The 24,897-nt window shown below is 37.8% G+C and overlaps 1 protein-coding gene across 3 annotated transcripts in view; it reads right to left on the minus strand.

Annotated features, from left to right (window-relative positions):
* Positions 1 to 24,897, minus strand: part of LRRC1 (leucine rich repeat containing 1) — a 128,098-nt gene that overhangs the window by 19,938 nt on the left and 83,263 nt on the right. For all 3 annotated transcript variants that reach the window (XM_017651876.3, XM_017651878.3, XM_037002979.2), the window contains 7 exons: positions 22,199 to 22,288; positions 8,039 to 8,095; positions 7,708 to 7,771; positions 7,257 to 7,331; positions 4,477 to 4,621; positions 2,204 to 2,322; positions 689 to 772 (listed from right to left, as the gene is read on the minus strand). In XM_017651876.3, the coding sequence (XP_017507365.2) occupies positions 689 to 772; positions 2,204 to 2,322; positions 4,477 to 4,621; positions 7,257 to 7,331; positions 7,708 to 7,771; positions 8,039 to 8,095; positions 22,199 to 22,288 (634 nt within the window). The remainder of the gene's footprint in view (positions 1 to 688; positions 773 to 2,203; positions 2,323 to 4,476; positions 4,622 to 7,256; positions 7,332 to 7,707; positions 7,772 to 8,038; positions 8,096 to 22,198; positions 22,289 to 24,897) is intronic.

The raw sequence follows: 24,897 nt of genomic DNA on the forward strand, positions 1-24,897 counted from the left end.
AGATGCCTCCCTGTTTGATCTACTGTGGGCTTCTTTCTCCTTCTTGGCGTTTTCCCTCCCTTGCCAGAACTTAAATGCCTCTGAGTTGACACAGCTTGCTCCACCACAGATGGTCACTGTTCTCTTTTCTCCTGCATGGAGCACTGACGAAAAATGTCCTAAGAGTCTGGCTATAGCTTCCCACTGCCTTCCTCTATGTGAACACCTTCATGAAGAGTTCCTTCACACTCTCCCAGACATGAATGCTGTCTAGTGTCAGCCTCTGCCCGGGAACAGAGCTGAGATCCCGTTTTCTAATTTCAAAGGCTTATATAAGGGGCAATTTAATTTCACATTATACTCAATCAAACCTCAAGTCATCCACTTCTGCCAGACTCCCACCCATTTCTGTCAATGGTGTCCCCACTTCCTGTATGTCAAACCCAAAACATCAATCTCTCTCCCATCTAAAATCCTATCTATTCACTTTTCTCAGCACTTGCTCACTCACAGTCATCTGGACCCACCTACTCTCTTTAATGTTACTGATAACCATTCTTTGATAAATTCCTCCAACCATCTCTCCACTCAGAGAGGAGAGTATATAACCTTTAAAAAGTACCACATAAGTCTTCTAAAGTATTTGACATTTTTGCTACTGTATGCATTATTATTTATAATAATTATTATTATTTTTAAAAGCACATACCTCTTTTGGTAAAGACACTAATTTATTTCTGTCTGCATTCAAGTTGCTCAACTTCTTAAGTTTTCCAATGCTCTTAGGTAAAGTCTGTTAAAACAACATTTTTATTATCAACACATATTTTTTAGTGCTGCTCACAGCAAAACAGATCTTTTCAAGGAGTTGAAGAATATAATCTCATCCAGCAACAGAAGTATGATAGTTCTTCCTGAATATCAGATATTTTAAAGCTCACTTAGGAAATACGGAATTAAGTATTTTGACATTTTTGTTGAAATGAGAGTATGTTTCAACAAAGTGAAGCCGAAGACACAGACCTGGGAACAGAGAAACACCTAGTAAAGAGGTAATGAATGCTCTTCGCCTCAAGTAAGAAGGAACTTGTACCCTCAAGATTCATCCCTGCCCTGCCTGCACCTCTGAGAACCACGTGAGCTTGGAGGGGCACAGAAGCCAGAGCACCGGGCGGGGCATCGAGCCCTGGGCGGGGCCGCTGCGGGGACAGAGGAAGGGTGCCGGGGCTGCTGGGGGGCAGCACGAACCCTGCAGGAACGCCGGGCCCACAGGACGGTCTTCGACACTAATGGAATCCAGCGGGGAATACAATTTCCCCAACCATTGCGATTGCTACCTGTACGCCCAAAACCACAAACTAGGGCAGGAAGGTTTGGTCACTTCCAGCACACCTGCCAGAGGAGGCGGCTTTCCCCAGGAAGAGGCAGAAGGAGCGGGAAAAGGAGGGCAAAAAATAGAGTGATGAGATGAAGATAGAAAAAAAGAAAAGAGAAAGGTAGGAAAGTAAACTGAAGAAAAAAATTGCTGCTACAGACAATCAAACGAGGGGCAGAGGAGAAGATGAAGTCACAGGTGAGGGGCTGATGGAAGCGCACGGCGGCAGGAAGGGAGAAGGCAGCCGAGAGGCGCCAGCACCCTGTTGACCCACCACGGCGCGAGGTGCACGCTGAGGCCTCTGCCCTTGGTGGGAGTGCGAGACACCTGCAGCTACCTCCACCCCTGATTTCTAGGATGGGGTAAGATCACAGACGGAAGCCCAGCCCCAAAAAGGGCATTCCTGCCCCAGCCCCACTGAGGTTAACCACCATTTCTTCTCCTCTCCCCACCTCTTCCCATTTGCTCAGAGAACCCAGAGAGGACATTTCCTCTGGCAGTCCGTGGACACCATGGCAGAGGTACCAGCAAGTTTACCAATGGTGGCTCATCCCTACATCTTCCTGGGGACTTCTCTGAGGTGCCAATCAGTTCCTGCACTGAAAGCACCACAAGTGGGACACGCACATGCATTGGCAAAAGAGCCTAAATATCACTGTCTTCACTTAGGCAGGTTAAAAACTGAGCATTTTCATGTATTGCATTTGCTTCACCTCCCTTTTTCTGATGCAACAAAGAAGTGCCCATTTAGTCCACCCAAACTGCAAGTAAGTAGAATCTACCCTAATAAGTCTTTATGATAAAAATGCACACTGTAAGTATCCATTTGAACGTGCAAACCACACTCACCAGGAGTCGGTTTTCTGTAAGAACTAATTCAGTGAGGCTTTCACAGTCCCCAACTGCTTCAGGCAACTGTGAGAGTCTGTTCTGATCCACCTTCAAGATCGACAGTTTCTTTAGTTTTCCTGTAAAAAGCAGTAGTTAAGCTCATTAGTTACAATTGTTTCCCTAATCATCACTTGGTATTTCCTATCTGCTGTTCTTTTTGTTTTAAACCATTACTCATTTTTTTCCCTCACCCAGCGCCTCACATTATAGAACGTCATTCTCATTTAGATCGTGAAAGGTTGAGAATTAAAATAATTTGTCAGCAATTAGAAACAAATCGTTTTAGAAGTCACTTCATTAAAAACATCATATCAAAGCCAGAAAATTTAAGGAAAAACAAACAGCTTGACTTTTGATGGATCTTTAAGATGAGCAAATGTTTCATACACAAAGGAGGGAGACTTTTATCTTACCCCAAGAATCATCCTTACTTAAAACAAAAAACAATAGAGTATATATAGTTTATTATATCACCTATGAAGGAGAATGACTCAGTGAAGATCCTGATAATGTAGCATTTCTGTACACGCAGAATAGGGTGGTAATTTTTGAAAAGCCACATGAGGGACTGAACCTACTTCACTCAGGGCAGTAAGGCTGGACTCACAGGTGAGGTCCTCAGGCCGTGGGAAATGAGAATGGGTTTACCGTAGCCCCCTCAGAGTCCCACCTGAGTGAAGGAAATCGTAAATCATTCCCATTCTCGTTTCCGACTACACCTCAGGGGACTGAGTGCAGACGGGGAGAGCAGGAGCATGACAGCACTTTCTCCAGGAACGCCAGAAAGCAGCCTCTCTCTTAAGAGAGACATGGAGCTGGAGAAAAGGAGGCGCTGAAAGGATAGATGGGCCTGCCTGGTGGGCAAGGCAGAAGAGCTAAGCAGTTCTGAAGCCCTGTCCTCAGCACAATCAGTAACCTGCCACCATGGCCCCACTGGGTGAACCCGTCCTCGCTGTCAGAGGCGCATTAGCATTCCCTGAAGGGCTGACCCTTCCACCTGACACATCACACCCCAGAGAGGTCTCCTTAACAGTGTCACTGGCAGTGGTCTTGTAGCCTCTCCTTGAATACTTCTAGTGATGGGGTACTCATTCTTCACTAAGCAGCCCACACTAATTTGTAACAAATACTTGTTTTAAAGCTCTTTCTTAAACCAGATTGAGATCCACAATCCTCACATTTCATCCATTTGAACTGGGAGATAGAATAAATACATCTTTTCCTCTTTCGACATGACAGCCTTTCGAATGGCTTGAAGTCAGCCATTGCAGGCCCCCTGCTTCTTATTACAAGCCAACAGAACATTCCCAGTCCCTACAACTGCTTTCAGATGCCATGTGTGATTTTCACTGAACACTTACACTCAAGAGTCAAAATCCCCATCAATGTTCCAGCCAGACTTAACTAAACGCAATGTCTGTATTCCCACTGAGTTGCTATTATCAGGTACCACTTTCATCTTGACCAAATACAAGAAAGGAAGTGGTCCTCGGTCAGAGAGCTTCGCCAACTACTGAAAATCTTTCATGTTTTGAATAAAAGTTAAATGAAGATCAAAGATGGCACTCTGATGACAACTATATGGTTGAATACAGGTTCTCAACAGCTTCTAAGTGGCTTTGCTACAGTGGAGCTGCCAGCCCATGCTTGTTTATACCTTCTGTTTGCATATATTTTCTCACACTGGACTCAATTCCTTTATGGTAAAGGAAATGTCTGGATCAATTTTTTTTTTTTTTTAAGGAACAGCAGAGGATGGTTAAAGGAAAAGATTATTCTCAATGTACTAGGAAAAGGCTCAAGTTCCCTTTTAGAGCCCTTCCCTAGGTCATGTAGTATGGCTCAATTTACTTCCTCATTACCTGTGCAGGATGCTCACTTAGAACTTCCCTAGTGATCACTCACATACCTGAAACACATTTTATTATTTGGGCTAATCTCTACTGAAATCAATGAGACAAGACGTGGATGAAATAGATATGAGTCAATATTTATAAGTGATAATTGCTATAACTGCTACCAAGCCAGGATGACAGTAATATCAACACATAGGGAAACTTACATTGTAGTAAATAGTCTCTGCATTCCTTCTTCCTTTAGAAACAAAGAAACAACGAGGAGACCGCAGGAGCCACATCCCCAGCATCTGAGAGTGGTAACTGTGGATCACTGTGCTCCAAATGCTCAAGCAACAGCTGTGCCTACAGTCGTTAATTATAATCCATACTCACCAATGCCATCCGGAATCATTTCTAGTAAGTTCTGGGAAATGACTAAATCTGTTAATGAGGTCAGGCCACTGATTTCTTCAGGAAGTCTTTCCAACCTGTTTTCAGATACATCTAAGCACAGCAGGCTCTTCAGATTTCCTATTTCCTACATCAATGATATCGAAAAAGAAATTCATGCTTCAACCTGCCATAGTACAGAGGAATTTCTTAGTGATTTCACAAGCAAATCCCAAGGTCATCCTAAGGACGTTTCTTTAGCGTCTATCTAAATGTGAAGTTTGGAGAGAATTTCCAGACCCCATTCCAATGAAAATGGGAAGCTGTATCAATCATATACATGGAGCTGGGAGGAAGGCCAAGCCTCCCAACTTTAGGCAGGCAAGGAATAATTCTCACTCAGTACATGAAAAGATTGGCACCAAGAGAGAACAAATGATATTTCGGTAATGCAATTAGGCAAAAAAAAAAAAGGAGTCTAGAATTCAGTTCTTCAAGTTTAGAACCAATTACTTAATAAGGAGCTTACATTTTAGGGTGACTCTGAGATTTTCCCTGTTAAGGAAAAATCTAGACTTGACACTTGAATAACATGCAGGTTTAGGGGGCCAACTCCCCACACAGTTGAAAATTCACATATAACTTTTGACTCCCCAAACACTTAACTAATTACCTATTGTTGACAGGAAGGCTTACTGATAATACAAACAGTTGATTAACACACGCTTTGTGTATGTATTATATGCTGCACTGTAAGCTAGAAAAAAGAAACATTTTTTCAAATTGTCACAAATCTCCAAAAAACTTTAAAACATATTTACTGCAAAAAGTCCACATATAAGTGGACCTGTAAGCTTCAAACCCTTGTTATTCAAGGGTCAACTGTACTTTATATCTCCTATGAAGTACTTATTACAACAAACATCAAGACAACTGTTCCCCAGCAATACTGGAGCATACAGACCCACTGACACCTTTAATCTTTAATATCAACAGAACAGAGATGTATACTGCTTTTAATGAAAACAGTTTATACAGGAGCAGGGAAAGTATCTCAACAAGTCTACCTTTCTATCCAAAAGGTATCCTACCTTCCATTCACAAAATGCACTTTCTCTTATATCTGCCTCCATTTTTGCATTCCCTCTGCCAGTACGTTAAATTCCTACTCCTATGACCCTCTCATCTAGTACACATTTCTCAATCTGTACTTAATTTGGCCTCTTCTATTCTTTCTAGCTTATCTTCTGTGACCCCGCCCCTGTATTTCTTGTCTATAGAAAACCAGACTACATTTTTTTAAAATTTCAGCCCCAACCCCTGAAGTTGTTCTACTTTTTCATTGATTCCTTTTAACAATGTCTTTGTAGCTTTTTCTATCATCAATGAAGACAGGAAAATAACTGTGATTATCTTGGACTGATACATTTGTCCCTGGTTTAATAGTTTATACAAGAGGGGCAAAAAAGGTGTTTAAATGACCACTTGTAACAGGACCATTGGAGTTGTGTGTTCAGTATGTGGTATTTTGCACAAAATCATTTAGGCACATCTGTACACATATACCCTTTCTCCCTCATGTCCCATAGCTTATGTTTTATTACTTTCCTAATAAGCTTGTGGTGCTTTTATCCCCCCACCTTTGACTACTGAACTAGAATTCTCTCAACGAGGATTTCTCATAATTTCCTAGAGAACTCTAACTAGCAATCAAATCCTCACCCATATCAGTTGCTGATCTGTCTCCTGTGCCCAAATGCAGCCAACACCTCAGAAACAGATCCTGATTATCTCCTAGTTGCATCAGTCGTTAAGTGATGACATGGTAACTCCAGCGTTAACTACAACAATCACGATTTTACATAAGTACTTCCCTCCAGTGTTAAACTACCCTGCGCTGACAGGGCATTCCCTGCCTCCAGGGCACAGTCCCATCACAACTGGAGTTAATTTCAAATACAAGCATCTAGGTCACCTAAAGAAATAATCCTAACGTTACAGATTAGCTGTTAAAACATACTGAAGAATAATATATACTGAAGATACAATTCAGTAACAGAGAAAAACAAGGGGAAAAATATATAAAAAATGTAAGTACAAATATAAAAAGTATTTAACAATATAAAAAATATATTAAATATTAAAAAATATAAAAAGTTTTTTTGTTTGTTCTGTGAGTTTGTTTAGGTTTCTCTTTCATGTAATCAGAAGGCAGGCCTACCTAACAGAACTCCACAGATGACTATGTACTTAGAAGGCTACACAAGACTGTTTCATTTAGAACATGGTTCTCACACTTGGTAAGAGTAAAAAACATATGACATAACAGCTAAACCGCTGGCAATATGTGGAAAAATATGAAAAACTTTCAACATTGCTATTTCATCAACTACTACATGACAAAATGTGGTCAAAATCATCCCAAAGCACTTGGCACATCACAAGAGGGGCAGAAATGAAACCATCAGAATCAGGGGTCCCAGTGATTTACAGACTTGCTGGCCCTGAAGTAAGCCACATGGAGAGCAAGGATGAAATAAAATACAGAATTCACAAAAGATGTATTTATTATCTTTAGAACTGGGGGGTTAAAGCTTTCCATTTTTCAATGGCAATGTAGCTGTTGAATGTTCAGTGTATTTTTCCAAATGTGCTTTCTCAACCAATTTTTTGGTTTCAAGATCCCTTTAATAGAAAATCTCATGTAGAAGTAGGAAACAGATGAGGGTGGTGTTGGTGGCTGTTTTATGTTTTGGGGAAAACCACGTGAAATTACCACCTACCTGAGGTAACTCTGACAGTTGATTTCCATCCAGCCAGAGATCCTTTAGATGTAAGAGGGCGCCGATTGATTCTGGCTAAAACAAAAAATGATGTTATGGTAACAGAGATCCAATTTTTAGTCTTCCATTAAGAAAGACAGCTAATTCAATAGTTAATAGCGGGGTACCATAAAAGATGTTTGTTGGTACTTATCCAATATTAAGCCCCCTTCCTAGAAGCAACCCCAACATTCTCCAAAATGGCCAGTTGTTCCCACTTACGCCTCTCATGTCTAGTCCTAGTCCTCCCTACCTACAAATCACGATTTTCCATCTCTTGAACTGAAATGTTGCCAAATATATCTTCAAAAGTACTGGTGTTTAAGCATCCGTACAGATCTCCCCACAAAATATTCTGTGAACATGACTAAGGACAGAATTAAGTTCAAGTTTCTCTTCAATACAGACTTACCAAAATATATATTTCATTGTTTCCTAAATCAAGTTCCTCTAGTCTCCGCAGCTGAGTAAGAGAACTATTAAAAAAGAAGAAAAAAAAGGGGCTCTTAGTTCTTAGAAATGCTGAGCAATATGGTATTCCTCACTTGGACTAGTTTCCAAAAATAAGACCCATTTAGATTTTATACCAGTAAATATTGAAAAGGAAGAACTATTAAAAGGCTGGCATCTCCCAAATTTTCCAAGACATGTAATTTTTTTGAAGCAATACTGTATTTTTTTTTTTAATGCTTAAAGAAATTCATTCAGTACAAAATCCCCTCTTATTTTCCCAAGAGACTCACTCAGGAAGATATGTAAGAAGATTCTCTCTCAGTTCCAGTGAAGCCAGGTTGTAAAGACTAGAGATGAATAAAAGAAAAAAGTATAAGAAAAATTCCTGAGATTCTTCTACCTCCTCCTCCCTATACACACATCCTCAGGCAGCAACTCTTAGTAAAATCCCTGTACTTAATGTCCCAGTGGGAAAGTATCTGTGGCCCATGACTCTCACCCTCACCAAAAATAGCATAATCTCTACCTCCCAAAATTTAATACTAAAATAAAAAGAGTAGTGTCATCACTATAAGTCACCCTCATTCAAATACTTGATATTTAGTATGTGAAAATAACTCACTCAGGATCACAACAAAGCCAAATATGTGCTTTTAGACTTTAGAGTGTCAAAAATGTACCTTTACCATAAAAACATAATGCCTTTAATCTCACGGATCTCAGAACTCTTCTTCCAAACATCGATGAGAAATCACCCTTTTTGAAAGCATCTCTGTCCAGAGAGCCCAAGGGCTCTACTTAAGATCATAAGCTCACAGAGCAAGTGACAGCAATGCTATGGAAGTAACTGCCATTTAAATGCATTAGGGATAATGTGATAATGCACTTCACATGGTGCCTGGAACATAAGGCTGATCCAATAAATGGTGGTAGCTATGACAATGTTGCTTTTATTCTTACTGAACTCCGGAATGGCACTCTTTTCAGCAGATTCTCCTGCCTCCCGGGTGTAATCCATGTCTATCAGGGGCAGGGCGAAAGGAGACCCAGATGTCCTCCCCAGACACTGATTATCTGGGTCAAATCTTCACAGGCAGTGGCAATTCTGCATCACCAGAAACCTCACACATCCAGGTGATGTCAGCCCTGGCATAATGCAATGATTCAGAAGATAACTGAATTATTCTATGGCTCCAACAGGCACTGTACTAAGCTCTATACCAACTGAAAGCTCAGGCTTTTGCTAGTATCACCATAGTAACGTCCACATTTTTTAGTATGCAGCACTCAAAATACAAGGAGTCCGACATTACTCCAACACTCTAATCTGCCTTAATCCTCTATTCTCCTTCCAACATAAAAGCTAGAATCATGGGTACTGACAAAGCTGGTTTCATAACATTGGAAAATGTAAATTTGATTTGCATGAACAGTATATATACATACTCAAAGCTTGTTTGCTTGAAAATGTATTTTAACTACATATGAAATGCACAAATTCTGCATCTCCTTCTCCAATTTTAGAAAACTGAATAATTTTCACAATTAAACCAAGAGCAAATAGGTTTCAGAATATTTTTTTATCAAACCCCTGCTAATAAGTATTTATGAATTTAATAACAACATTCTTCAAAAAAACATGTTAACCAGATGGAAAGTTGCAGCTATGAGCTCTGCTTTCTCTAAGCCAAGTGTTTATATAGAAGAAATAACAATGAGGAGAGGGAGGTGAGAAAGACACCACCCAGGGTCTATTTCCAAAAGCAAATATGCAGATAAGGATGCTAAGTTACTTTTTAAGTAACTATAAAAGTAAAAATTTAAAAACCAAAGGGCTTAATAACAAGCAACAACGAGGAAAAGATTAGTAAGAATGTTGATGTCTTGACTCGGGTGATGGTTTAACGGGTGTCTACACATGCCAGAATTCGTCAGGCTGTGCACCAAGGGTTGTTCACTTTATTGCATGTACCTCAATATAAGAAAAAATAAACTACCTTCCCAAAAAAAGCCCATAAATGAGAACATCAGTCGCCCCAATAGTAAGTAACCAAGGAAGCCAGCAGATATGTGGGGTTATTACCTCTGAAGTACTGAGGAAAAAAACAGGTAAATAAAAATGAAAACAAAGGGCTCTGTTTCAGCTTTTAAATTTTATTGGGCAGTGGCAGTGGCTTTTGACTAGTTTCACACTTAATTTTAAAAATCACTGGTAGAATTGTCACATCTACCCAACATTCATTACTTTCACATCTACCGTGACACACTAAAGACAGTCACTAATAAAAGGAAAAATCCTTCTTTGCTTCAAAAACTTTACTGTTGGGCATCATCAAAAGCATCTTAAAAAGCAATTTAGCCCAGGCCTTGCTGCTGAGGGTTATATCGAGGTCCACAGCCTTGGTCTGAGGCCCCTGCCTGAAACAAAGTGGACAGACGCGGCACAGGGCTCCTTCTCAATCTCCTGTGTGATGACAACCAGCACGCTGATGACGCCACCATTAGGAGAGGGAGGCTTCGTGTGATGTCCACTATAAAGCAGCAAAGCCACGATTCAAATCTGGTCAAAAGCCAGAACTCCTGCCTCGCCCCATTCTCTGGAACTCTCTTTATAATTTAAATTTTAATAACACCTATCAGTTTTGGGCAAATACATGTCTTACCTTCTTAACCACACCAAGGACACTGGGATTTTGTTGACTTATGTCATTTACAAAAAAAATGACACACATTTTTAAATTATCTTTAAATTTTGTCTTGAGGGTAAAAGGCTGAAGCCATAGTACCAAAATAAAATAATGCCTGAGCAACAATACTGCAAAAATGCCAACAGACTGTGCACATATGAAACTTAATAATGTCATATTAGATTAAATAGTTTCCACCCCATCATACTAACACCCAAATAAAATGTCCTATTAAGTGAAAAGGTTCTCACTGTAAAACCTCCTGGTTTCTACTATTTCTGGATAGTAGTGGAAATGTAAATGTGTGGGTGTTACAACAACAAAAAATCACATTTTTGTAACCTTTCAAAATTGAAAAATTTAAAACAAAGTGTATGAAATAAGAGCCTTTCTGAGGTAATGCTTTCCTATAACTTTAACCCATTTAAAATGGAGAAAATTGGACATTATAATCAGACCCTCAGACTCCCTGCTGAAAGGGCCACTCTGCAAGGAGCTCGCTGAGTCTGAGGCGGGCGGCCCTGGGCTCAAATACCGGCTAGTCCCTCCCTACCAGGCTGCATTTCCTTGGCTGAGATGTTTCACCACTCTCGCAATTTCCCCTGAAATGAAAATAATCACATCCATGATGGCAATTAAGATATAATGCAGTTTCCCTTCAAGCTAATAAAGCCATTTTGTGCCCTATTTCCTTGAGACAGCCCCTGTCCCTAAGCACAGACAGGTGCTTTACAGGTGTGTGTCAGTCACGATGTTCTGAAAGATGCTCCAAGATGCAGTGAATCCCAGGAGTCATCTCCACTACACAGAACTCCTCAAAGGACAGGCCATACATGTGGTGAGCTGCTCGAATACTTTTACAAGTGTGACAAAAAATCCGACACTTGAGATGAAATATGGAGAATTACTGGTCTTTAAACCTTTGACTACGGGTGACATCAGCAGCTTACCATATGACAGATACAATAAGTGCTTTAACAAGAATTAACTTTATGGGTGAGAAAACTAAGGCACAGAGAGGGAGCCTGAACAAGGTCTCACACAACCGGTGAGGGGTAAAGCCAGCATTCACCGGGGAACCTGCATTTTAATCACTAGCATCTGCTGTCTCTCACCCTTGAGTTAAGTCAGCCTTTATAGCTAATGCACTAATATACATGCAGAACACAGTACTCAGGAACAAGCTGTCCTCCCATTTTCCTCCCTCATCTACCCAGTTTCCCACCACCAAGCCCCTTCTCACTGGAAATCATCTTTTTTGTTGCTTATGTACTCATCCAGAGCTTCTTTTATGCGAAAACAGCCTAGTATGAATACATGGTCTTATCCTCCCCTTTTTCACATACAAGGTAGCATATCCCATTCACATTTGGTATTGTTTTCCTCAACAGTTTTGTCTCACTTCTTACCTGTACATGCTAGTTGGGTTTTCTTCTTTTTTTTTAAACAATTGCATAGTACCTCACTGTCTATATATACCTTAATTTTTTAAACCACATCCCTCTTGACAGATATTTTGCCCTTCAATTTTAATTCCTGGGAAATTAAATTTCTTTGCAATACTGCTAGAATGACTTCCTCACCCTCCAGCAAACACCATCATTTTCTATCCTACTTGTCCCTCTCACCATTTCTATCACCAAATGGAGTTAAATTAAAAAAAATAATAATAACCTAACATGCTCCTGCAGAAAAAGTGCGCTGAAGCCATTTCTTCTCAGCACACCAATGTGTGCTTAATGCTTTATACAGCTCACGATAGCAGGCACAAAAGTTACATGCTTCTCTAAGTCGGAATGTAGGCCAACTGTATTTTTAGGATTCTATTTAAGGGACTGGATGAGTGGTTACTGTAAAGAATTTACATCTGTGCTCAACTATACTTTAAAAATCTCTTTTTAATCCACTTGGATTTTTTTTTCCATTTTGGTGGCTGAAATCATTAAGAATAAAATACATTAAGGCAGCCCAAGCAAACACATGGCAGTACACTATACAACTGTTAAAAATATAAAATCTATGAATATTTATGGGAACAATATTAGGCTGGGGAAAGTAATATGATGGAGATAGGATGAGCGGCTTTCACGTTCATAGTATTTCTGCTTCCTTAATACCAAGTTAGTATTTAAGAAATTCCTATTTACAGATTTCTTTATAGTGGCTTTGCTGAAGAAATTTTTCTAAATATCTTTAATTTTGTTTCTGAAATGTTAAATATTTAAAAGAAATAACCAGGCCTCAAAGAAAAGCATTAAATATGGCAATAGTTTCCAAAAAGATTTATTCCTTTAAGTCAGCATGCACTAATACAACATAGGTAAGCAGCCTGGCACTAGGCCTAAATTAGCAAGGGCCACGTGGCTCATTTAATTCAAGCTCACTCAAATTAAGGTCACCATTCCCATGGGTAGTAGACACAGAATCAGACCACATGCTCTACTTCAATCTGCCAGAGAGCCCAGGGTGTCTATCTTCTTGCTTTACTTCTATTAGCAAAGTGTCATGATTAAATGTTTATTGATAATAACCACTTAGTGACTGACAACTGGGTTTCGGGCATGATGCTAGTCCATTACATATACTCCTTTAAGAATGCTATTATTTCCAAGGGGAAAATTTAATTAAACTGAGTAGAGATGTTTAGATATATTTAGGCCTTTTTTTTTTTTTGTATTAGTTTCTTTAATGGCCAAGGATATGAAATCACATGGAGACGGATACATGAGAAAGACAAATGCTTTCAGATGGGAGCAGAGGCTTCCTAGATTCTCAAAATTCTCCGTGAGTTCCTGCTGGGGATTTTGTAGCCTCCCAAACTTGACTCCACTCCACATCACCTGAACGTTCTGGAGGCTCCAGCTACGTGTATCTGCCTGATCACCAGGTGTGAGTAACTGAGACAAAATGACCTCAGCACATTACTGCAAGGCTGCATTACACAGCATTTCCTGTAAGAATAAACTAGGTCAGTTTCCCAAGCATAGTATCACCCTTCAGCAGTACCAGATGCAAGTTTGCCTCCAGTCCATTCTTCTTTTTCATTGAGACAAATCTCATACTATAAAATTTACCTTGTTAATGTGTTTAATTCAGTGGTTTTTCAGTAATTCACAAGGTTGTACAAACATTACCACTACCTAATTCCAGAAAATGTTCATCACCCAACAAGAAACTTCATACTTATCACAACTCATTCCTTATCCTCACCCTGCACCCCCAACCCCCATTCACCCCCACCCAAGCCACTCACAACCACTAATCTAATTTCTATCTCTATGGGTTTGCCTATACTGGACATGTCACATAAATGAAATCAAACAATATGTGGCCTTTCTATATGGCTTCCTTCACTTAACATGTTTTCAAGATTCATCTATGTTGTAGCATGCCTCGGTACTCCATGACTTTCAACGGATGAATAATAGTTCATTATATGGATGTGCCACTTTTCATTTATCAGATCATCCACTGCTAAAAATCGGAGTTGTTTCCACCTTTTGGTTATTATGAATAATGCTGCTATGAACATTCATGCACAAGTTTTTTGTACAACATGTATCTTCAAATCTTTGTTATTGCTGGGTCATAAGGTAACTATGTTCAACTTTTTGAGGAAGGACCAGCTCCCTCAAATGAGGGTGTTTCATTTTAACTCCCCACAAACACTGGGTGAGAGTATCAATTTCTACACATCCTCATTTGTTATTGTTGGTAATTTTTATTATAGTCATCTAGCGGGGCTGAACTGGTACAGTTGACCCTTGTAGAACATGGGGGTTGAACTGACCCCCCACACAAACATCTGCACACTTCTCACTCCAAAAATTTTCTATTTATTGAAAAATACCCATATAAGTGGACCTGTACAGTTCAAACCACTGTGGTTCAAGGGTCGACTGTGCATCCCTGTGGTTTGATCTGCACTTATCTGATGGCAGTGATGTTGAGAATCTTTTCATATGCTTATTGGCCATGTTTATATTTTCTTTAGACAAATGTGTATTCAAATCCTTTGCCCATTTTTATTTATATTGTGCTCTTTGTCTTTTTATTATTGAGCTGTAAGATTTCTTTACACCTTCTGGGATGAAAGACTCTTACCAGATATATGATATGCAAATATTTTCTCCAACCTGGAGGTTCTCTTTTCACTTTCTTGATAATGTCCTTTGATGCATAAAAGTCTTTAATTTTAATGAAGCCCAAGTTGGCCATTTTTTCTTTTGTTATACAGGCATTTGGTGTCATATCGAAGAAACCATTGCCAAATCCAATATCACAAAGATTTACCTCTGTTTTTGTTTTGTTTTTTTGTTTTTGCTTTTTTTGTAACTGTTTTTAAGCTCTGACGTTTAGGTCTCTGCTCCACTAGAGTTAATTTCTATATGTGGTGTGAGGTAGGGGTGTAACTTCATTCTCTTGCATGCGGATAGATGTTCAGTTGTCCCAATGGCATTTGTTGACAAAGACTATTTTTCCTTCTTGAATTGTTTTGACAGTCTTGTCAGAATCAGTTAAACATAAACAAAAGGGTTTTTGTTTCTGACTCTGCAATTCTATTCCATCGATCTGTATGCCTATCCTTAGATCAATACCACAGAGCTTGATTACTGATGCTTACTAGGTAAGTCTCGAAAGACGTCTTGTTTAAGACTGCTTTGGTTACTCTGGATCTCTATATTCCATTTGAATTTTAGCATCAGCTTGTCAATTTCTACAAAAAAAGGCAGCTGGATTTTGCTGGGATTAAGCTGAACAGTAGATCAATTTGAGAAGTATTACTATCTTAACAGTATTAAGTCTTCCAATCCATAAAGGATAGATGTCTTTCCAGGACGTCTTTGCATTTATTTAGGTCATCTTCAACTTCTTTCAACAATGTTTTGTCATTTGCAGTGTACGAGTCTTACATTTCTTCTCTTAGGTTTATTTCTAGGTATTTTACTCTTTTTGGTACTTTATAAATGGAATTATTTTCTTAATTTCTGAATTGTTCATTGCTAGTATACAGAAATACAAGTGATTATTATATATTGATTTTCTATGCTGCAATCATGGTGAATTCATTTATTAGCTATAATAGATTTTTGGCTTCCCTATATACAAGATCATGTCCATCTGTAGGCTAACTCATTTACAAAAAGTAAAAAATTCACTGGGTGATTACTTGAGTAGAAATTAATACAACTGATTGCAAGAAAGATACTAACATGCTCTTTTGAAAGATAAATTCATTCACACTTTGTAATAACCTTTGAAAACTTGAAGCAAAATTATCCTTTCTGGCTTTACCAGTGGAATCTTCCACGTGTTTTTAGTGGTAGTAAAGTGAAAAGGCACTTTATTCACTAGGCACTGGTTTTCAAGGGCTTACCTGAGGAATCATTCTTATTTAGACCATACTGAATGCTTGCCTCCTCCTCTCCTGCTGCCCTTCCATGTTGACTGGCACATTCAGTAATATATAAAGTCACTTACTTAATTTTCCCCCAACTTTTTCTAAAAGGGATATAAAGAAGTCTTACAAAGTACAAACATCCAAAAAGTTTCATGAAATAGAATATGCAGCTTCTTCAAGGAAGAAATTAAGTTCAAATCCCAGCTCTACCACCCACCAGAGGCACAAACCTGGGCAGATTCGTGACCTGTATTTTACAGACACAGCTAATGAGGCTCAGGATGGGTAATGCTAACCTTATGAGCACAGGTGTAATGAGATGTGGATGTGCCTAACAGAGCATCCACCCCACTGTAAATGTCAGCAATACTTCTCCCCCAATTTCTTAGTTCCCTTCATCACATGGAAATTAATACAGCTGCTCCCACCGATCATTGCAATTAGATCTGAGTTTTCTGGCAACAAAAGCAGGAAAGGAAATGTGATAAATGTCACAACTATTATTAAAAGGAAGAAGCTTACCAGTTCTTCTGGTGAGGTATTTTTTTCCCCTAAAAATACCTATTTCAAAAATCTCTCCCTAATGGCTCTTTATATCAGGGAAATTAAGCAATGCTAATGGTCAATAATCATTCTTCATTAGAAGGTTTTAGAGAGCAATGGAAGGTCTTTTTCATAGTTGTTTCTTGGTATCGACTTTTATAGAAACTGACTATATAGCATTAAGTCAACAGTGACCATGTATGAACAGACCAGCATGGTCCTAACACAAAACTTCTAGAATCTAACTGGATTACCTATTGATGACAGGTTGGGAGCTAACAGAGTGAAGGTGGTAAAACTGTACACATTGTCACACAAACTTTGTTCAGTAAGTCAGAGCAATGGCAAGGTTGGTACAGACACGAGGAGAGCTGAACAATCAAAACCCCTACTGTTTCAGGGAACAAGGTGATCCAGATGCACACACTAATTACATACACACAATTAAACTGAACAACTAGACTTCTGTGTACAGACAAAGGACTAAAGTGTTTAGTGTGTGGGCAGTCAAAGGTGGGTCAGGAAACCTGTGAGTTTTGGATCTATTCCACTTCTTCCAGTCATTACAGAAGGCTTGATGAAAGAGGGAGAATTTCAATCACTAAGTGAGGACAGCCAATTTGGAAAGAGAGGAGGCAGATAAAAATTGTTAAATTTCACATTCAAAAAAATAGGCTTTGAAGTTTTCTGCTCTTTTAAGTAGTTTGGTGAGGTCTACATCACAGTTGCAACAACAAACAGCTACCACCAAGTAAGTAAACACAGTGGTCTCCAATCTAACTTGAAAAATATTTGAAGCAGACTTTTAAAAAAAATTATATGTAACACCAATGCAAAAATAAAATTAAAAAGCTAGTAACAGAGCTTTACTGGAGCAAATAAGGATCAGCAGAGAACACCCATCACAGCAATAGGTCTTACTCTGCACAATGCCCTGGGGAGATGCTGATGAAACCCCTAGAGACCTGACAAAGCAGAGCTGGAGAACCACTGGTTTCAAGCTTAGTTAACTTCCAAACATTCATTTCTAGCATGAAGGTCTTCACACATTTAAGAGTATACCTTCATGATCTTTGTATTTAAAAATATATTGATATAATATGTGCCAGTGTATTATATACATTGTAGAAAATATATAAAAACAAGAAAATTTAAGTAGAAGGCAAAACACGATTAAAATATTTTACTAAAGATATAAAAGTTTTTTTGGTTTTCATTAGTGAAAGCAACAGGACTGAAAATACTATATTATGTACTAAATCTTTTGTTTTATATTTGGGGACAAAACAATAGACTCTAAATTATTTGTCCTGAAACTTGGTTTAATGGCTACAATAGAGGAAAAAGATATTTCACAAGGTCACACTGATTAAAGAAGAACTGCATTATCAGCTGCATTTATTAAATCATCATACTAACTTCTTAAAATTTCTTCTAATTCTGAAAAGATCTTTGCTGAAATTTGGCTGATAAACTGCCATCCTCCCTGATGTCAATCACTTGTTCATAAGACTAATCAGAGGTGTTGCATTTTTGTAATTTAACAAGCGTTCTAAAAAATCAACAGCAGATTAGAGATGCGGTAGAATGGATCAGTGACTGGAAGACAGGGCAGCACTCAAGCTGAAGAGCTAAAAAAAAAAAAGAATTTTAAAAAGTGAGGGTAGGTTAAAGAACAACTGGAATGACACCAAAGGTACTAACATTCAGATTATAGGAATCACATGAGGAGGAGAGAAAGAAAAAGGGGTAGAAAATTTGTTTGAAAAAATAACAGCTGTCAACTTGGGGAAGTTAACAGACACCCAGTCCAGGAACCACAAAGAGGCCCAAACAAGATGAACCGAAGGAGGTCTACACCAAGACACATAATAGTTAAAATGTAAAAAATGAAAGACAAAGAGAGAATTCTAAATGCAGCAAGAGAAATGCAACAAATTTGCATACAAGGAAAACCCCATAAGACTGTCAGCTGAGTCTGCAGCAGAAACTTAACAGAGAAGGGGCATGATATAGTCAAAGTGCTGAAAGAGAAAGACCTACAACCAGTCATATTCTACCTGCAAGGTTATCATTCAGAACTGAAGTTAAAGAAGTCCACCACCCCCAAAGAGGCCTTACAATAAGGACTTCTTTTTTTTTTTAATTCATACAAATTTGTATCATTAGATTTTTTTTTTAATAAACCTGTAATTCATTTAGAACAAAATGACTTAGAAAAAGATAACAATATAGGAAGTTAGGGGAATAGTGTTATAAACCGTCGAAAAAAAATTTTGCTACACTGTAATCTCTGTTTCTTATTAAAATATTTTTCCTATTCATTAATAAATTAATTATTTAAGGTATCACTGATATATAATCTTATGAAGGTTTCACACAAACAATATTGTGGTTTCAACATTCACCCATATTATCAAGCCCCCCCACCCCCATTGCAAGCACTGTCCATCAGTATAGTAAGATGCTATACAGTCATTACTTGTTTTCTCCATGCTGTACTGCCTTCCGCGTGACCTACCTATATTGTGTGTGCTAATCATAATGCCCCTTAATCCCCTTCTCCCCTCCTCTCCATCCACCCTCCCCAACCCCTTCGCTTTGGTAATTGCTAGTCCCTCTTGGAGTCTATGAGTCTGCTGCTGTTTTGTTCCTTCAGTTTTGCTTTGTTGTTATATTCCTCAGATGACTGAAATCATTTGGTACTTGTCTTTCTCCACCTGGCTTATTTCACTGAGCATAATACCTTCTAGCTCCATCCATGTTGTTGCAAATGGTAGGATTTGTTTTCTTTTTATGGCTGAATAATATTCCAAAGACAGACTTCTTTAAGAGGAAAAGAAAAGGCCACAGCTAGAAGAAAATTATGAAATGAAAAAATTCCACTGGTAAAACCAAACATAGTAAAAGTAGTAGATCAACAGCTTGAAAGCTAGTATGAAGGTTAAAAGACCAAAGAGGTAAAATCAGTCACATCTAAAAAACTATTTAAGGGAATTACTAAATAAAAAGGTAAAAAGTAAGACATCATACACATAAAACATGTAGAATGTGTTCAAACTTAAGCAACCATGAGCTTAATACAGACTGCTATATATTTAGAATGTCATATATAAACCTCATGGTAACCACTAATCCAAAACCTGTAATACACAAAAAGAGAAGGGAATCTGAGCATAATACTAAAGAAAGTAATCACATACAAGGGAAAAGAGCAACAGATGAAAGGATCAGAGAACAATTACAAAAACAATCAGAAAACATTTAACAAAATGGCAATAAATACATACTATCAATATTTACTCTAAATGTGAATGGACTAAATGCTCCGATTAAAAGACAGGGGGTGACTGAATGGATTAAAAAACAGACCTATATATATGTGCTGCCCACAAAAACCCAACCTCAGACACAGACACACACTGACTGAAAGTGAAGGGATAGAAAGACATTCCATAAAAATGAAAATGAATAAAAGAGCAAGGGCAGCAAAATTTGGACAAAACAGACTTTAAAACAAAGACTGTAAGAAGAGACAAAGAAAGACTATAAAATGGTAACGGGTTCAATCTAGCAAGAGGAAATAACAATTGTAAATACCTATGCACCCAACACAGGAGCATCTAATTATATGAAGCAAACATTAGCAAATATAAAGAGAGAAAATGACAGTAATACATTACTAGGAGACTTTAACATCCCACTTACAAAAACAGATAGACCATCCAGACAGAAAATCAGTAAGGTAACGGTGGTTTTGAAGGACCCATTAGACCAGATAGACTTAATAGATGCTACAGAACAGTCCATCCAAAAACAATACACATTCTTTCCCACTGCACATGAAACACTCTCCAGGATAGATCACATGTTAGGCCACAGAACAAGTCTAAATAAATTTAAGAAGACTGAAATCATATCAAGCACCTTTTCCAAGCACAATCATATGAAAACAGAAATCAACACAAGGAAAAAACTGGATGAAACACAATATGCTGCTAAACAGCCAATGTACCAATGAAAATTAGAAATCAAAAGGAAATTAGAAAATATCTGAAGACTAATAAAAATATAAACACAACAGTTTAAAATCTTTGGGAGACAGCAAAAGAGGTCCTAAGAGGGAAGTTTATAACAACAGAGGCCCACTTTAAGAAACAAGAAAATTCTCAAATCAACAATCTAACATTATACCTATAGGAACCAGAAAAAGGAAACCAAACAAAGCCAAAGTTACTTGAAGAAGATAATAAAGATTAGTGCAGAAATAAATGAAACAGAGACTGAAAAAACAGTGCAAAACATTGATGAAACTAACAGCTGGTTCTTTGAAAAGACAAATAAAACTGACAAACTTTCAGCTAGACTCATTGAGAAAAAAAGACAGAGAACTCAGATAAAATCAGAAATGAAAAAGAAGTTACAACTGACACTACAGAAATATAAACCATTATAAGAGATTATGAAAAATCATATGCCCACAAATTGGATGTAGAAGTAATCAGTAAATTCCTAAAAACATGCAACCTTCCAAGACTGAATCAGGAAGGAATGGAAAATCCTAACAGATTGATGACTGAAAACAAAATTGGATCAATAATCAAAACAACTCCAACAAACAAATCCAGGACCAAATGGCTTCACAGAGGACTTCTACCAATCATTTAAACAAGAGTTGAAACCTATCCTTCTAAAATTATTCCAAACAACTGAAAAGGAAGGAATTTTCCAAATTCACTCCATGAGTCCAGAATTACCCTGATATCAAAAACAAAGACACTACAAAAAAGAAAATTATAGACCAATATCCCTGGTGAACAAAGATGCAAAAATCCTCAAAACATTAGCAAACTGAATTCAAATACATTAAAATGTCATTCAACCATGACCAAGTGGGATTTATTCCAGGGATACAATGATGGTTCAACATTCACAAACCCATCAATGGAATATACCACATTAGCAAAAGGAAGGATAAAAACATATGATCATCTCAGTAAATTACAAGACGCATTTGACAAAATACAACATATTCATAATAAAAACTCTCAACAAAGTGGGTATAGAGGGAACACACCTCAACAGACACAGGTATTGTTGAGGAGCACAAACTCTCAAGTTTTCAATGAAATTACTGAGAGTGGCAGTTTTTAACAGTATTTACCAACCACCTATATGATACATGCTACTTTGCTTAAATTAACTAGAGCTGACCCCTGAACAACACGGGTTTGAACTGCATGGTCCACTTATAGGGAGATCTTTTTTTAAACATATTGGAAAAATTTTTGGAGACTTACACCAATTCAAAAAAACATTTTCTGTTCTCTTAGTTTATTATGAGAATATAGTACATAAAACATTTAACATATAAAATATATATTAATCAACTGTTTATGTTACTGGTAAGGCTTCTGGTCAACAGTAGGCTATTGGTAATTAAGTGTTTGAGGAATTGAGAGTTATACATGGATTTTTTGACTATGCAGAGGTTGATGCCCCTAACCTGCTAACTATGCAGGAGGTTGGTGGTATTGAAGGGTCAACTGTATTTTGGAATCCATCGGTTTGAAGAGAGCTTCCACACAAATTAGATTCTTTGCAAATAACAAGTAGCAGCATCCTTTTTAATGATAAAAATTTAGGGGCAAATGGGCCCAAAAACATGGGAGGGTGATATTTCTTAAGGATGATATTGAAGACTGGGTAAATGGCTTTTCTGACTAGAAAAATGAGAGCTGTAAAAGGGAAGGAGGATGGAGTTGATGAGATAAAGGCTCTTTCATCCTGATATAAAGAAACTTCACGTGGAAACTTACTTGCCAATATTTTCAGGCAGGCACTGCAATGAGATGTCATTTACAGAAAGACATGTCAAATTCTGTAATTCAGGAAAGCTTTCTGGCAATCTAAAACAAAAATAAATGTTAATTGAAAAAGAAATGTGCATATACAATGTTTATTAAACAAAATGATTTTTTTAGGCTAATTGAAATAACCTCCTAAAAGCTACATTATATGTGGCATGCTTAACCTTGTCTTCCTATTTATAAGACATTAATAAGGAAAAAAACAAGGACTTGATCTACTTAGAACAGGGGCATGGTCAATATTGTTGATGGGGTGATGCAGAAACAATTTAGAGGAAAGATATGTAAGCTCTAAGAATGAAGGGGGAAAATGTGAGATGTCTGAGTGTTCTGTGAAATAATATGGTGAATAGCTGCTGCAGCTAAGAATGCCTATGAGTGAAAATACTTTACTGATTGGCAGAAAATAAAAAGAAATTTTAGCCCACAAGATTACAGTAAAAAACAAGACAGCTACTTAATTTTTTTTCTGTAGCTTATACCAAAGCAAAGCTATACAGATTACTTAGAATTGATCAACTGACAGCCAATTGCTACTTTCTTAATATTTTTCTTTTAATCTGATTTAAATGCCAATCACTTAAGATAATTATATTTTTCACTATGTTCCACACAAAAGGGAATTTTTATACTTCCCTTTAACTCTACTGAATAACGAGTTTTCAAAATAAAATCATTATTTCAAAACTTACAAAGAAAGTTTTCTTTGAATATTTCTATGGTTACCAATATTTAGGGAAGGAAAATTTAAGAAAACTAACTGAAGGCAAAAAGATCTTATTGTACCTAAAATGCTGAAGGTCCTTATACCTAAATCTGTTGATAGAGCCGCCACAGCACACACCTAATTTTAGGGTATGCGAGGACTTCTTGCCTTAGTGACAGTCTCTCTATATATTAGAATCTTTCTTTCCTCCAAGTTTCTTTTGAAAAAAACAAATCCTGCATCGCTCTTTGACATAAGGTAATCCCAAACCTGACAACCAAATTCAGGTTCTGAAACTGAATGTATTAAATAGGATTTTCACAATCACTGAAATACATTCTCAGGAATGGTTTTTACAAAGTTACAACCTTGTCCATGGTAGAAGAGGGGTAAGTGTTTTATTTACAATTAAAAAGATGCAACCTATCTGTTCTGCCTTTCACCAGGAAGCATAAATTTTTATAAAGTATAAGTTTTCACCAGGAAGTATAAATCATTTCATAATTTAAGAACTAGCTAATGTGATCTTAAATATAAGGAAATGTATTTTTAAATGGCTGGCTTCCTTCTTCACTGGCTGTTACATTAACAGAGGTGCATTAGTATGACATGATGAGGAAGAACAGACGTAAGGTTAGGAGAAAGGAAATCCAGTCTGAGGTGCCACTTAGAGGCCGCATGATCTCAAAAAGTCATTTAACTTCTCTGAGCTTCAGTTTTTCAGCCATAAAAATATGTAGGCCAAGGTAAAGGACTTTTAAGGTCCTTTCAACTCACAGGTAAATCACCTTAATTCTTATAAGAGCACACCTGCCAAATGAGTATGGCTTTACTTTAAGAAACCTGACAAATATAAGGCCAGGGTAAAAACTGAGTAGAGCCTCCCACAATACAGGTGTGTTTCCGTTGAGAGAATTCTGAGATAATGGTAGTTGTACATCAGCAGATGTTAGACAAGGAAAACTAAAGAAGTAGAAAGGGGGATTAAGCAAGTGAATGGTTAAAAAGGAACACTCGGACAGCATAATGAGTATTTCCCAGCTGCCTTACTCTCTGAGCTGCCTTAGGAACAAACAGCTTAGCTCAATTCAACACACATTTGTTGAGTGCTTACTTCATTCCAGAAATTACAGTGGGGCTGGAGATACAATGATAACTAATAGAGGTAAGCAAGTTCACTTTCTGAGTCTAGTCAGGGAGTCTTGGTCAAAGCCCTAACTAAAATGCAAATTTCAAGTGTTATGGAAAAAAGTACACACAGAACATTTAGACATCCAGGGGAGGCCTCTGTGGGGCGTTATCAGGAAAGGCTTCCCCAAGAAATGCCATGCTCGCGCTGCAGTTTAAGGAGGGCAATAGGGCTGGCATAGTCAGAAAGACGGGAGAGTGAAATCAACGACCTACAAGCACTCTGATGTAGAGCATGACACATGACGTAGGACACAGGCAACGGGGGGCAATGACGGCGCAAAGGAAGGCCAAGAGAGAGGCGAGGAACTTGGACTTTATGTTGGAGGAACAGGGAGCTACTGAAAGGTTTGAAGGAAGACAACTGTGTGAACAATGGGTTCAGAAAGAGGGTAAGACTTGAGGACAGTGAAGAATTAGAAAGCTATTAGGTTAGAGCTTACTAGATTAGATTACTACATTCCATAAAAATACATAAATGTCATTAGTAATGTAATCCGTGAAATTATGAAGAGGAAAACCAGAAATATTTTTTAAAACATATTTTAGTTCTTGAAAATAAGCTAGGAAAAACAAAACTAAACAGGGCATTTGCCAGCACTCCATACCCAAGAGACCCAAGAAATTTTGAAATGGGTGAGATAAATCCCAAATTTTAACTTAAACTCTATTTCCTTAGATGCTAAAGAGAAAAAAAAAAGGGAAGGGCAGGGACATGAAAGGGGAAGAGTACTTTCTTCTGAAGTTGCTTACA

This window comes from Manis javanica, chromosome 16 (assembly GCF_040802235.1).
Source record: "Manis javanica isolate MJ-LG chromosome 16, MJ_LKY, whole genome shotgun sequence".
NCBI lineage: Eukaryota > Metazoa > Chordata > Mammalia > Pholidota > Manidae > Manis > Manis javanica.